Source organism: Lithobates pipiens, unplaced genomic scaffold (genome assembly GCF_037356315.1).
Source record: "Lithobates pipiens isolate NorthernLeopardFrog02 unplaced genomic scaffold, aLitPip1_a1.2 Scaffold_28, whole genome shotgun sequence".
NCBI lineage: Eukaryota > Metazoa > Chordata > Amphibia > Anura > Ranidae > Lithobates > Lithobates pipiens.
This window is the reverse complement of record NW_027507789.1, coordinates 180,602,172-180,615,681: the sequence shown is the minus strand read 5'-3', so window position 1 is coordinate 180,615,681 and position 13,510 is coordinate 180,602,172. Positions and strand designations below refer to the sequence as shown.

Sequence of the window (13,510 nt, the reverse complement as noted above, 5' to 3'; positions counted from 1 at the left end):
CAATAAATAGCAGCTAGACTCAAAAGTTTAATGAATCAGATCAGGTGGCTATTGCAATTGGATGCCAGAGGTTACAGTGTATCATTACCGCTCACTGACTGGTTGCTAGAGGTTACAGCACACATTACGACTCACTGATTAGTTGCTAGAGGTTACAGCGCATGATTTCTGCTGGTTGATTAGCTGCTAGAGATTACTGTGGATATGACCTCAGGGGAGCATGATATACATATCAATGCCGCCGGTCACTCCTATTTACATATGAATGCCACTGCTATTTACATATGAATGCTGGTAATTTACATGTAAACACAGGGTCTGCACCTGAGTCATCTGTACGCAACAATAGGGCAGAGCTGGGCAGCATTAGTAGCAGCACTTCACACTGAGATATTGGGACACAGCACAGGACTAAAACCTCAAGGGATGGAGGAATTTAAACCAGGATAGTTGGCAAGTATGAGACAGCTGCTTTGGGCCCCATAACAATGACAGGGCCCAGGGCAGCTGCCCCTTTTGCCCTGCCTTAAAAACGGTCCTGTCTATCTCCTCAAGAAGGCACATGTACAGGCCCATTTGAAGTTTGCATATGAACATCTAAATGATTCAGAGAAGGATTGGGAGAAAGTTCCGTGGTCAGATGAGACCAACAATTAGCTCTTTGGTATTAGCTCGACATGGGGTGTTTTGGAGGAAGAAAAATGTTGACTTTGACCCTAGGAGCACCATCCCTACAGTCAAGCACGGAGGTGGAAACATTAGGGGCTGTTTCATTGTTAAAAGTACAGGCAGCCTTTGCCGCATTGAGGGGCTAAAGGATGGGGCTATTGATTGTAAATTGGTGGCCAATTGCAAGTTGTTGTTCTCTTTGACTCTCCTATGAAGAGTGGCAACATGGGGTCCTCAAAACAACTCTCAAATGACCTGAAAACCAAGGTTGTTCTACATTATGGTTTAGGGGAAGGCTACAAAAAGTTATCGCAGAGATATAAGCTGTCAGTGTCCACTGTGAGGAACATAGTGAGGAAATGGAAGACCACAGGCACAGTTTTTGTTAAGGCCAGAAGTGGCAGGCCACATAAAATATTGGAGAGGCAAAGGATGGTGATAATGGTCCAAAACACCCCATGGACCCCCTCCAAAGACCTACATCAACTTGCTGCAGATGGTGTCACTGTGCATCCTTCAACAATTCAACACACTTTTCACAGGGAGAAGCTGTATGGGAGAGTGATGCTAAAGAAGCCTTTTCTGTACACACGCCACAAACGTAGTCGCTTTTGCATACAACTGTAAATATATATATATATATATATATATATATATATATATATATCTATATGTACTTTTTGCAGTTATTTATAAGCACATGTGTAAATAATGTAAAAGATAGCAACCACTTTTACCCTAGTACTCCATCTAGTGGACACATTTTAGGGCAGGGATTATGCTTCTATAGGTATCCCAAAAAAAAGTAGATCAGAGAGATAAACAATAGACACCTTACCTATACTCCAAGAAACCACAAAAACACTTGTATATTTGTAAACACTATATAAAGTCCTAATCCAGGAACTAGGATGCATTATGAATGTGAAAAGCAATCATGGAAGGGTTAGGGGTATACCCTGTTTCCCCAAAAATAAGACCCAGCACGGTTGTCGGTGATGGCTGCAATATAAGCCCTACCCCCCAAATAAGCCCTACCCTGTTTCCCCCAAAATAAGCCCCACCCTGAAAAGTAGACCTACAAGGACTTTAACTTGGGCTTATTTGGGGGGTAGGGCTTATATTGCAGCCATCACAGACAATCACGCTAGGTCTTATTTTCGGGGAAACAGGGTAGTGTCACTGTGGCATGATAAAATGGAGATGTGGACAATATATGTTTGTTGGTTTTCAGGGAAGCGGTTTGACAACATGTAGTAACAAAATCCCTTAAACAAACAGCATTCACTTGGTCCCATACTCACACATACGGCAACATATAACTAAGCTATGATTATATAAGGGCAAATGTGAGTAACAAATTGGCAATAGTGGCAATATCTGGGCAACACATTGTTGTGACAGCAGATGGACACATGTAGATAAGACAAGGCAACACATGGGAAAAACACTGGAAATACTGAAAACACACGGGCAGGGAACGCTGTATAAAAATACATGGGAAAAGAACTAGCAATACATGAGCTATTCAGACAATCCTAACAATACATGATCACCAAATGGGTCATTGCAACAATATATGGGTTATAACATAGGCAATCCACCAGTAGTACTAAAGAAGTAGCAGTTTAATCTTTTCATGGTGTGCAGTTATCCACCCATAAAGGATGTTCACCTTTGGGAACATGTTACATGTTCCACCCCTTTTTACATGTTCCTGCTTCTGCAGCTGTTCAGGGGTCTGCTGCCTCTGTGTGACAACAGTATAGGGAGACATTCCCTGTACCAGCTGTCACACATCTGCGTCATTCATTCACAGAGTTCTGTAAATGAATGAACTACAAGTACCGACAGCCTTTGCAGCTGAGTGTTGCAGTAGTTCATTAAGTCTTCCTGTCAGTGTGAAACTGCCTGCCTGTACGCTGTACGAGCAGACAGCTTACACTGACAGTCTGCAGGAGTCCTGCATGGTACCAGCGATCTGCAATGCTTTCCAGGCTTCTAAAAAAACAATAATAAATCCATATTTTTCTACTTGCAAAAAAAATTTGCAGTTATTAATTTATTAAAGGTAAACTTATCCTTTAATACTTTTACCAGCCATCTGGCCTAGTTGGAACGCGACAGGACACAAATACAGGGATCTGCATGTTCCAATATTAATTTAGCATTACTGAGGCTAGGGTCACCCTAGACTACTTTCCATTCCGGTGAGTTGACTTCGTATGAGACAATCATGACCCAAAAAAAAAAACACACAGCAGATATGATGATTGTAAATGAACATAAGAGAAGACACGGAAGTATACTGTGTGCTTTACCTTTTTCCAGTTCCACAGGGAAGAGGTCCAGCCTCTCAACCCGTTTTTCAAGCTCATACTCTGCAGAGGCAGCCATGGGGTCTACATCGTCATTGCGGCGGTCATATTCCTCATTGGAGTATGTGCTGAAGACCTGTTTGGATGAGCACAGTTAGTTTCATGCAAGCTTGAATGAATTCATTATTATTATCACTTCACATTGGAGGCAACTAAATCTAATTACGGTATCTTGAAAATGTCCACATCCGGACGATTCAGACTAGCAACAATGGGACATGTATAAGCAGGTGAACTGGAAATAAGTAGCCAAAATTGTATTAAAATCTTGATTTTTACTGTAAAATCCTTTAGCCCTGGTTCTCATCAGTGGTGACCCATAGTGGTGGACACTCAGAAGCTGAAGGTTCTTCTCTTGGCCCTGTAACCCAGGGTTTCTCAACTAGGGTTCCTTCAGAGTTTTCTAGGGGTTCTTTAACCACTTTCAGACCAGACCAATTTGCTGGTCAAAGACCAGACCACTTTTTGCGATTCGGCACTGCGTCGCTTTAACTGACAATTGTGCGGTCGTGCGACGTGGCTCCCAAACAAAATTGACGTCCTTTTTTCCCACAAATAGAGCTTTCTTTTGGTGGTATTTGATCACCCCTGCGGTTTTTATTTTTTGCGCTATAAACAAAAATAGAGCGACAATTTTGAAAAAAACGCATTATTTTTTACTTTTTGTTATAATAAATATCCCCCAAAAATATATAAAAAAACATTTTTTTCCCTCAGTTTAGGCCGATACGTATTCTTCTACATATTTTTGGTAAAAAAAATCGCAATAAGCGATTATTGATTGGTTTGCGCAAAAGTTATAGCGTTTACAAAATAGGGATAGTTTTATAGCATTTTTATTAATATTTTTTTTTTTTTACTAGTAATGGCGGCGATCAGCAATTTTTATTGTGACTGCGACATTGTGGGGGACCCATCGGACATTTTTGACACATTTTTGGGACCATTGTCATTTATACAGTAATCACTGCTATATAAATGCAGTGATTCCTGTGTAAATGACACTGGCAGTGAAGGGGTTAACCAGGGGGTGGCAGTGTAGGGGTTAAGTGTTCTTAGGGGTGTGTTACTAACTGTGGGGGGTTGGGCTTTCATTTAGTGAACACTGATTTCTGCTCCAATCACATGGAGCAGAGATCAGCGTCACTAGTTGCTAGGCAGAATGGAGAAATGCTGTTTACTCGGCATTTCCTCCATTCGGCCGCTCCGTGAGACGATCGCGGGGATGCCCGCGGCGATCGAGTCCGCGGGTCCCGCGACCAGACTCACGGGGGTCCCGACCAGCGCGGGAGCGCGCCGCCGGCGGCGCGCTCCCGATGGCAGGGCGGCATTGAATATTGGACGTACCTGTATGCCAATATGCCTGCCCGTGCCATTCTGTCGACGTACATCGTCGTGCGCTGGTCGGGAAGTGGTTAAGCAATGAGCAATTTGTACCTCTCAGATAGGTTCCCAATAATACCATTGATCTTTTTAGCTATCAGTAAGGGGGTAATTCTTCCCAATGGCCACAAGTGTAAGGAGCATTTTCCCACTGACCATCGCACTAATGTCTACACTACTATCATGAATTGTAGATACAGTGATAATCATAACCACATTGTTAAGCATCTGTGGACATGAAACACATCAACCTGCTTTCTCTGTGTAGCTATACTGTTGTCCAATGATTTTAATCAATTCAATAAAGAAGTTGAAGCTTTATCTTTTCAAGGTGTGCAGTTATCCCCCCTAAAGGATAAGCTCACCTTTGGGAACATGTTACGAGTTTCACCCGTTTTGAGGGTGGAACATGTAACATGTTCCCGCTCCTGCAGCAGTTCGTTGGCATGCTGCCTCTGTGTGACAGCAGTACAAGAAGTTCCCCGTACCATAATTTATCATTTATTTAGAGAGTTCTGTGAAGGAATGAACAAGTACAGACAGCATTTGTGGCTGTAGGCTTGTAGTTCCTAAGGAACTACCACGGGCCTGTTGAGTGTTGTGGTAGTTCATTGAGTCTTCCTGTCGGTGTGAAGCCTATACTGACAGTCTACAGGAGTCCTGCATGGTATCAGCGATGTGCTGATGGCTGGTGCAATGTTTTCCAGGCTCCTGTTTTTTAAAGGTGAACTTATCCTTTAATACTTTTACCAGCCAACTGACCTAGTTGGAACTAAATCTAATTATCTTTCAGAGTGGGAACAACGGAACATGTATAAGCAGGTGATCTGGAAATAAGTAGCAGAAATTGTATTAAAATCTTGGCATTTACTATAAAATCCCTTAGCCCTGGTCCTCCTTAGTGGTGACCCATAGTGGTGGGCACTCAGAAGCTGAAGGTTCTTCTCTTGGCCCTGTAACCCAGGATTTCTCAACTAGGGTTCCACCAGTGGTTGCTAAGTGTCCTTTAGGCCGGGTTCACACCGCTGCGATGCGGGAACGCCGCAAATCCGCGGCGTTTTCCCGCATCGCACACCTCCCGCCGGCAGTTCACACTGCCCTATGCGGACGGCTGGGAGTGTCAATGTTATGTTAATGACACCCCCAGATCCGTCCGCATATCGCAGTGCGATCTGCCGACTCGCACAGGAATCGGATCGCATGGTGTGAACCACCATGCGATCCGATTCTGTTGCGGACCAAAAAAAGGGTCCCGTGCGAGTTTGCTGCGGGAGCGCTGCGAATTCAGCCATACTATCTGTATGGCTGAACTCGCATCGCTACGGAGATCGGATGTGATTTGCGGTGCGAATCACATCCAGATCTCCCCCCGCAGCAGTGTGAACCCAGCCTTAAGCAATGAGCAATTTCTACCTCAGATAAGTTCCTAATACCATTGAGTTTTTTAGCTCTCTGTAAGGGTGTAATACTCCCCAATAACCAAAAGTATAAGCCCTTGTACACACGGTTGGGCATTCCGACAACCAAATCCGTCGGATTTTGTCCATCGGATCTTGTCCGACGGATTTTGTCCGAAACTGTTGCATACACACGGTCGGACAAAGTTGTCGGAAAATCTGATTGTTCGTAACGTGGTGACGTTATTTAGTTACGACGGGACTACGTTCAGGCTAGTAGCCAATAGCTTTGGTGTATGAATTTGATCTGAGCATGCGTGGCACTTTGTCCGATCGGAATTCTCTACACATGATCGGACAAGGTCCGATCGGATCATGTTGTCGGAAAATTTTATAGCCAAGCTGGAAAACTTGGTCCGTCGGATATTCTGACAGAAACAGTCCGATAGAGCCCACTCACGGTCGGATTATACGGCAACACGGTCCGATCGGACATTTTCCGTCAGAATGTCCGACCGCGTGTACAAGGGCTAAGGAGCATTCTTGCCACTGACCATCACACTAATGTATCATGAGTTGTAGATATAGTAATCTTTAGAAGGGGTTCCCCAAGTCCAGAAAGGGTTTTCAAGAGTTTCTCTTTGTTGAAAAGGTTGGGAAAGGTTTCTGCAACCAATGCACAAGGCACTAAGTGTTATTAATGAGGGCTTTCCAGGTGGGCTTTCAGGGCCTCTTTCACATGGGTTGCCCGGGTAAATATACTGTAGGTGGTTGAGCAGTAGTTTTACTGGCCTCGTCCACCCGTCCAATGATTACGATACAGCTGGAGGGGGCTGTTCACATGCAGCGACCAGTGCAAATTCAAGGGAACGTGTCGAGTTGACATGTTGCCATTCAAGTCAATTGGGCCACACCGCAAGAGCAAGCAAAAAGCTTGGCTTGTGGTTGCGGGGAATTACTCCCATTGAAAAATAAATAAAAAGAACAGGCATTTAGGAAGCGTCAGAATCACCTCCAGAACACCTGCCTGCTTAGCCGCGCTCACTACATTTTAGAAATGTACAAAATAATAAAGCTGTGTGGGAGTAAATATGGGCAAATGCATTTATAAAATCTGGATGAGGCTGTATAAAAAATCAATTGCATTCGTCTGAACAATAATAGATTAAAGATAGTCATGCACTGTCAACCATATTATGCAATCTGAAGTAGATTTACCAACAAAAATGTAGGGTGAAGGTGTTTAGATTTAGAGGGCCTATACTTACCTGCTCTGTGGAATCATTTTGCACAGAGCAGCCCCAATCCTCTTCTTCTGGGGTGTCCTGATGGCGCTCCAGTCTCCTCCTCTTCATCGGGTGCCCCCATGGAAAACCCCTTTCCATGGGGGTACACGTGCAGGCTCGCTCCCGAGTCCCGTTGCTGCGTCCATTGAAACAGACAGCGGGACTCAGCCCCGCCCCCTCGTGTCACTGGGTTTGATTGACAGCAATGGGAGCCAATGGCTCCTGCTGCTATCAATTTGTCCAATGAGAGAGACAGCGGTTGGAGCCACTGCACATTGCTGGATCGGATCGGGTTCAGGTAAGAAAAAGAGGGGCTCTTGGGGGAGCTGCAGCACAGAAAGTTTTTCACCCTTATGCATACAATGAAGAAAGTAAAGTCTTCCTCTTTTTGTACCTACAGGTAAGCCTATAGTAAGGCTTACCTGTAGGTACTTTAAATATCTCCTAAACTTGCACCGTTTAGCAGATATTTACTATATACGCTGCGGGCGACATCATCGGCGCATGCTCACTGAAGGAATGGCCCACCCGTGCTGTTTCTTCAGGACCCGTGCCATGACTGGTGGCACCCGCGCGCATGAGCGGGAGTGATGTCATCATGGCTCCGTCCAATCCCAGCAACGGAGCCAGCGAACCCGGAAGTAACTCTGGGAAAGATGTCGGCCGTGTCAGCAGTGTGCCGGTGCCGCTGCAGGGAATTGTTCTAAGATAATTATTTCATAATGAGCTAGTATGCAATGCATACTAGCTCATTATGCCTTTTTGCAGCTTTTTTTTTTGGAGGTTTACAACCTCTTTAAGGCTTTACAACCACATTAAAGTGTATCTGTGGTCAAAATGTAAAATCATATATTAATTTCTACATTGTAGTTCAATTATTTCTAGCTTGCTCCTATTACTCTGAACAATGCTGAAGTTTGTAAACTTACTTTGTGAAGATCCCTATATGTTATTTCCTTGTGACAAGTCATCAATATGCCCTGCACATTTCACAGAGCCGGTGTAACAACATATTCGGCAACCCATCGCAGTTTGCTACGGAAGTAACGTTCCATCGCCGCCATCTTGCTACACCCCACACTCGTCCACAGTAAGGTTACACTAAGAAGGGGGAAAGCGGACATGTTGTTACACCCACCGGAGTTGTGCATTTTAGAGGTATTTATAACAGTAAAGTGAGTATATAGTGAAATACAGGACATAGAACGTCTGACTGCTTAGATGTTGAATTTTAAAAGCAGCGAACTTCTGTCACATTAGAAAACATGTGAGATGAGCAGGGTTGCTGCTGCTTTTAAAATTCAAGATCTAAGTAGTCAGAGTTGTAAGTCCTGTATTTCACTATATAAACTGACTTTACTGTTATAAATACATGTAAAATGCAAAACTCCGGTAGTTGTAACAACATGTTCGCTTCTCCCCTTCTTAGTGTATCCTTACTGTGGACTAGTGTGGGGTGTAGCAAGATGGTGGCGATGGTGATGGCGATGGTGCCACTTCCGTAGCAAACTGTGATGGGTCGCCGAATATGTCGTTACACCTGCCTTGTGAATACAGAGGTCCTGAGAGGAGGAGTTTTAGGAGGTGGAGTAAGTACAGAAATCCCTGCTTGCAGGCAGCCATGTACCATGGGATATTTAGTCCATATAAATGGAAAATAACAGAGGAGAAGCTGCAAACCACGCAAGGAATTCAGAAAGTTTTGAAAAGAGATGGCCAGCAGACAGGCAGCACACACAACATAAAATAAGGTTTTTCAAAAAGGCTTCTATTGAATTGTCAGTAATACAGAAACTATTGTTTGTATTACAAGGCTGACAAAATCAAAGTGTATGCTGTGACCATAGATTTCCTTTAAATGTATTGAGTTGCCTAGGTAGGACCTTACACAGTATAGATCAGATTGTAATATGTCCGGACAGATTTTTTTTGGACATACATTTTACAATTGGTTCTTTCAAACAATTTTCTTACAGTGTTTGAATCATTTAACCTAACCTGTGTAGGTTGTATAATCAGATTATAAAAGGTGCGTGGAAGGGGAAAACATTAATAGAGGCATGAGCCATTGTATGTATTGGAGGGGGGATTAGGCCATGCATATAGTAGTGAGGCATGAGTTACTGTAAGTACTAGAAACTGATGAGGCACTGCATTTAAATTGCGAGAAATTAGACACCGCTTGTAATAAAGAGGCATGAATCATTGTATGTAATACAGAGGGCTAAGACATTGCATGTAACAAAGAGGGCTAATGCCTTGTATACACGGTCGGACATTCCGACCAGGGCCGTCTTTAATATTGATTGGACCCTGGGTACAAATTTTCTTGGGCCCCCCCTCCAACATACATAAATAGCAGCTAGACTTAAAATCAGGCAGCAATTGCGATTGGTTGCCAGCAGTTACTACTTACTGACTGGTTGCTAGAGGTTACAGCACACATTACAGCTCACTGATTAGTTGCTAGAGGTTACAGAAAATGATTTCTGCTTGTTAATTGGTTGCTAGAGATTACTGTACAGTATTACTGCTTACAGACTGGTTGCTAGTGGTAACAGAAAATCATCTCCTCACTGCAGGGGGGAATGAACTATATGAATGCTGCCTTTATTTACATATCAATACCACCAGCCGCAGCTCTTTACTTATGAATGCCGCCGCTATTTACATATGAATGCCGGTTATTTACATGTAAACACAGGGTCTGTGGGTGAGTCACCTGTACAAAACAATAAGGCAGAGTTGGGCAGCATTAGTACCAGCACTTCACACTGAGATATTGGGACACAGCACAGGACTAAAACTTCAAAGGACAAGAGAATTCAAACTGGGATAATTGGCAAGTATGAGGCAGCTGCTTTGGGCCCCACAACAATGATAGGGCCCATGGCCGCTGCCCCTTTTGCCCTGCCTTAAAGACGGCCCTGATTCCGACCACTAAATCTGTCTGATTTTTTCTGACGGATTTTGGCTGAAACTAGTGTTGCATACAAACGGTCGGACAAAGTTGTCAGAAAATCTGATCGTTCGGAACGAGGTGATGTACAACATGTACAACGGGACTATAAAGAGGCCAGTAGCCAATAGCTTTTGTCTCGTCATTTATTCTGAGCATGCGTGGCACTTTGTCCGTCGGAATTCTCTGCACATAATCAGAAAAAGTCAGATCGGATTTTGTTGTTGGAAAATTTTAGATCCAGCTCTCAAACTTTTTCTGTCGGAAATTCAGACTGAAAAAGTCCAATAGAGCCCACACACGACAACATAATCCGATCTGACTTTTTCAGTCGGAATTTCCGACCATGTGTACAGGGCATCAGACATTGCATGTAATAAAGAGGGCTGAGACACTGAGGGAGATTTACTAACACTGGAGCACACAGAATCTGGCCCAGCTTTGCATAGTAGCCAATCAGCTTCTACGTTTTATAGTCAAAGCTTAAATGAGCAAGTTGAAGTTAGAAGCTGATTGGTTCATGCACAGCTGGTCCTGATTCTGTGTGCACCAGTTTTAGTAAATCTCTCCAATTGTGTGTATTAGAGAGTGCTGAGACACTACATACAAAAGTGAAAGATGAGGCACTTTGTGTAATAGCGAAGAATAAGCAGCTGTGTATAATAGAAAGGGATGGGGTACTATGTTTAATAAAGAGGAATGAGGCACTGTGTGTAAGGCTCTGTTCACACCAGTTGCGGTTCGGGAATGCATGCAAAATTACCCACTTTCCTGCACTGCACAAAACACGCTGCCCTTTAGCAGACCCCACGCATCTTTCAAGTGTGCAATAGGGAACACAAAAACGCATGGTACCACGGTACCAGGGTGGATATAAATCAATGATTTTGAAAAAAAATTTTTTTCAAAATCAGATTTTTTTTATTTAAATCAGTTTTTTTTTTTTATCAATATTATTTTAATAAAATGCTTTTGGAGTAAAAATCTATCTAAAGCTAGTTTTCTATTTAAGATACATTAATAATTTAGTTTATTCAGCATGAAATGGAGCTTATATTCTGCAATATTTACATTTTTGGTAAACTCAACTCACTTCAATGAATCCAAGCTCTGCAAGCTGACATAACATACACCGCATTGATGCATTCACACAATTTCACAGTAACCAGGAGATAAACCAAAGTTTAGGAATATTCCTTTTATCCCATTGTTTTGCAAATCTTTGTACACTACAAACTGTATGATTGAATCGGTTCCGCTGTTGCCGTTTTACTAACCTGACAGCTTATTATTCTAAATAGGAAACCTTCATTTTGTTTGCAAATATTAAAGATTGTAACTACCAGCAAGAATAAGTCCTTACATTTAAAGAGCACCTGTCATTTCAGATCCATCATGGCAGCGCATGTTAGTGGGCATCCCCTCTCCTGCTGCAGCCACGTCCCTCACCTTGTTGTGTCACTGCCGCATCACCAGCCATCCTACTAAAGTGAATGGGACTGTCGGTGAGTCAAAAGCAGGTCAGAGGATCTACTGTGGGACAGACATGACAGTTGCTCTTTAAAAATTGTGATTTAAATCAAGTTGATTTAAATCAAGCCTTTTTACTAGTGATTTAAATTGACTTGATTGACATGAAATTTACCCTGCACAGTATCATGCGCTATGGTGCAGGGCACATTTAAAAATCATGCCTTCACTTTTTTCCACATTTCATGCTCATTTAAGCATTGGAACAAATGGGCCGCCCTAAAAAGTGAGGTGCTGGACCTCCTAGTGTGAAGGCCTCATAGAAAGGTATGAGGCATTGTATGTTATGGAGACAAATAAGGCACTGCAAATGATAGAGACAAGGCCCTATTGGTCATAAAGAGGTGTGAAGCACTGTATGTCAAAGTGACAATTTAAGTGCAATGCTGTGGTGCAAAAATGGTGACTTCAGATGAGCAGTGGTGCGTGGTGAAGGCAACATTGCAGTGCAAACAGGGCACATAGAAAATAATTGTTTTCTTAGTGCCCTTGAGAGCAACTGGTGTTGGTCAAGTGCAGAAAAAAAACACGAAAAAAGTTTGAATGGGCCCATCTGGAAAGATGGCTGCCATTCCACAAGTTCTGATCTTTAAAGTCCTTCAAATGACCCATTCAAACCTGAGTGTAGCGTTTTCAGGCAGAAAATTGCGAGATGTTACTATGATTTTGCAGCGTTTTTTACTGCGATTTCGCTGCGTTTTGTACGCCGTTTTGCCACGTTTTTATGCAGGACAAAAGGTCACCAATGTAAAAAAGAAGAAAAACCACTAATCTGCCTAAAGAAAAAGTTCCAGAACTTGTTTGAGCTTCAGACGTGTTTGAGCTTCAGACGTGTTTAAGCTTCAGGTGTTTTTGAGCTTCTGGCTTCAGGCGTTTTGGAGTGGAGATGTGAACCATCTCCATAGAGAATAATTGATTTTTTTCCCCCTCCAGCGTTTTGTAGCTTCAGGCTTCAAGCTACAAAATGCCCAGGTGTGACTGGGGCCTGCACAACTTACAGGCTCCCTATACCCTTGATGACCAAAGTTGAGCAGAAATTATATAGAATAATACAAGTGTGTAAGAATTTCAATACCAGGGTCCAAACCAGGTTTAATGTACTCAAATGATATATAAAACATCATACGTTCTTGGAAATAAGTGACAATCATTGGGCAGATCCTCCATACTTATGCCTTATACTATGAGGCGAGTATTTCCGCATGACAAAACGCAATACTAGTTTGCATAAGACATACACACAGCTCGGCCGGCTGTGTGTTTACTGGTGACACCGCTCTATCTTACACATCACAGCTTGTTAACCACAGCCTATCACATGATAGTACATAAACTTCCTTTCCGTTGTTAGCTTAGACTACAACTTCACAGGCTCTCCCTTTTGTAAGGTTACCGGCCTATTGTGTACAGTGTAGCAATGTATATCAATCTTGACTGACTGAAATCAACTTGGTTGCTATGGACAAGTGCACTTTCTACTTCCACATTTCTCTTTGCTTTGATAGAGCGAACCAGATAGCATGGGGTTGATTGGAGAAAGATATAATAGTAGGAAGACTTTGTGTTGCCCAGAATCCTTGTTATATTGTCAAACATGGACTCTAGTTAGAATATAGAGACTTATGGGCTAAATAATTTTAGGGGTGCAGCAGCTCCTGTGTGTATTTCTGAGGAACAAAAAAGTTCTCAGCAGATATCTGAACACTGGGATACCCTAAACTTCATTTGTGGATGCCACTGCAGTATTTTTTGGGTACCCATTCTGTTCCTTTTTGGTCCTGTTTAGGCTTTGTGGGGGTGTAGACTGCATCCTGGCATAGGTATTTCCAAAGAAACTCTAAAGAAGGCTATTTAATAACAAGTATGCTGACAGGAAAATATCTCAGCAACCCATTAGTATCTATCAGG

General features: G+C 42.8%; 1 protein-coding gene across 1 annotated transcript in view; it reads right to left on the bottom strand.

Annotated features, from left to right (window-relative positions):
• Positions 1-13,510, bottom strand: part of PPP1R9B (protein phosphatase 1 regulatory subunit 9B) — an 82,568-nt gene that overhangs the window by 42,496 nt on the left and 26,562 nt on the right. The window contains exon 3 of the mRNA XM_077460026.1: positions 2,991-3,123. Coding sequence (XP_077316152.1) covers positions 2,991-3,123 — 133 coding nt within the window. The remainder of the gene's footprint in view (positions 1-2,990; positions 3,124-13,510) is intronic.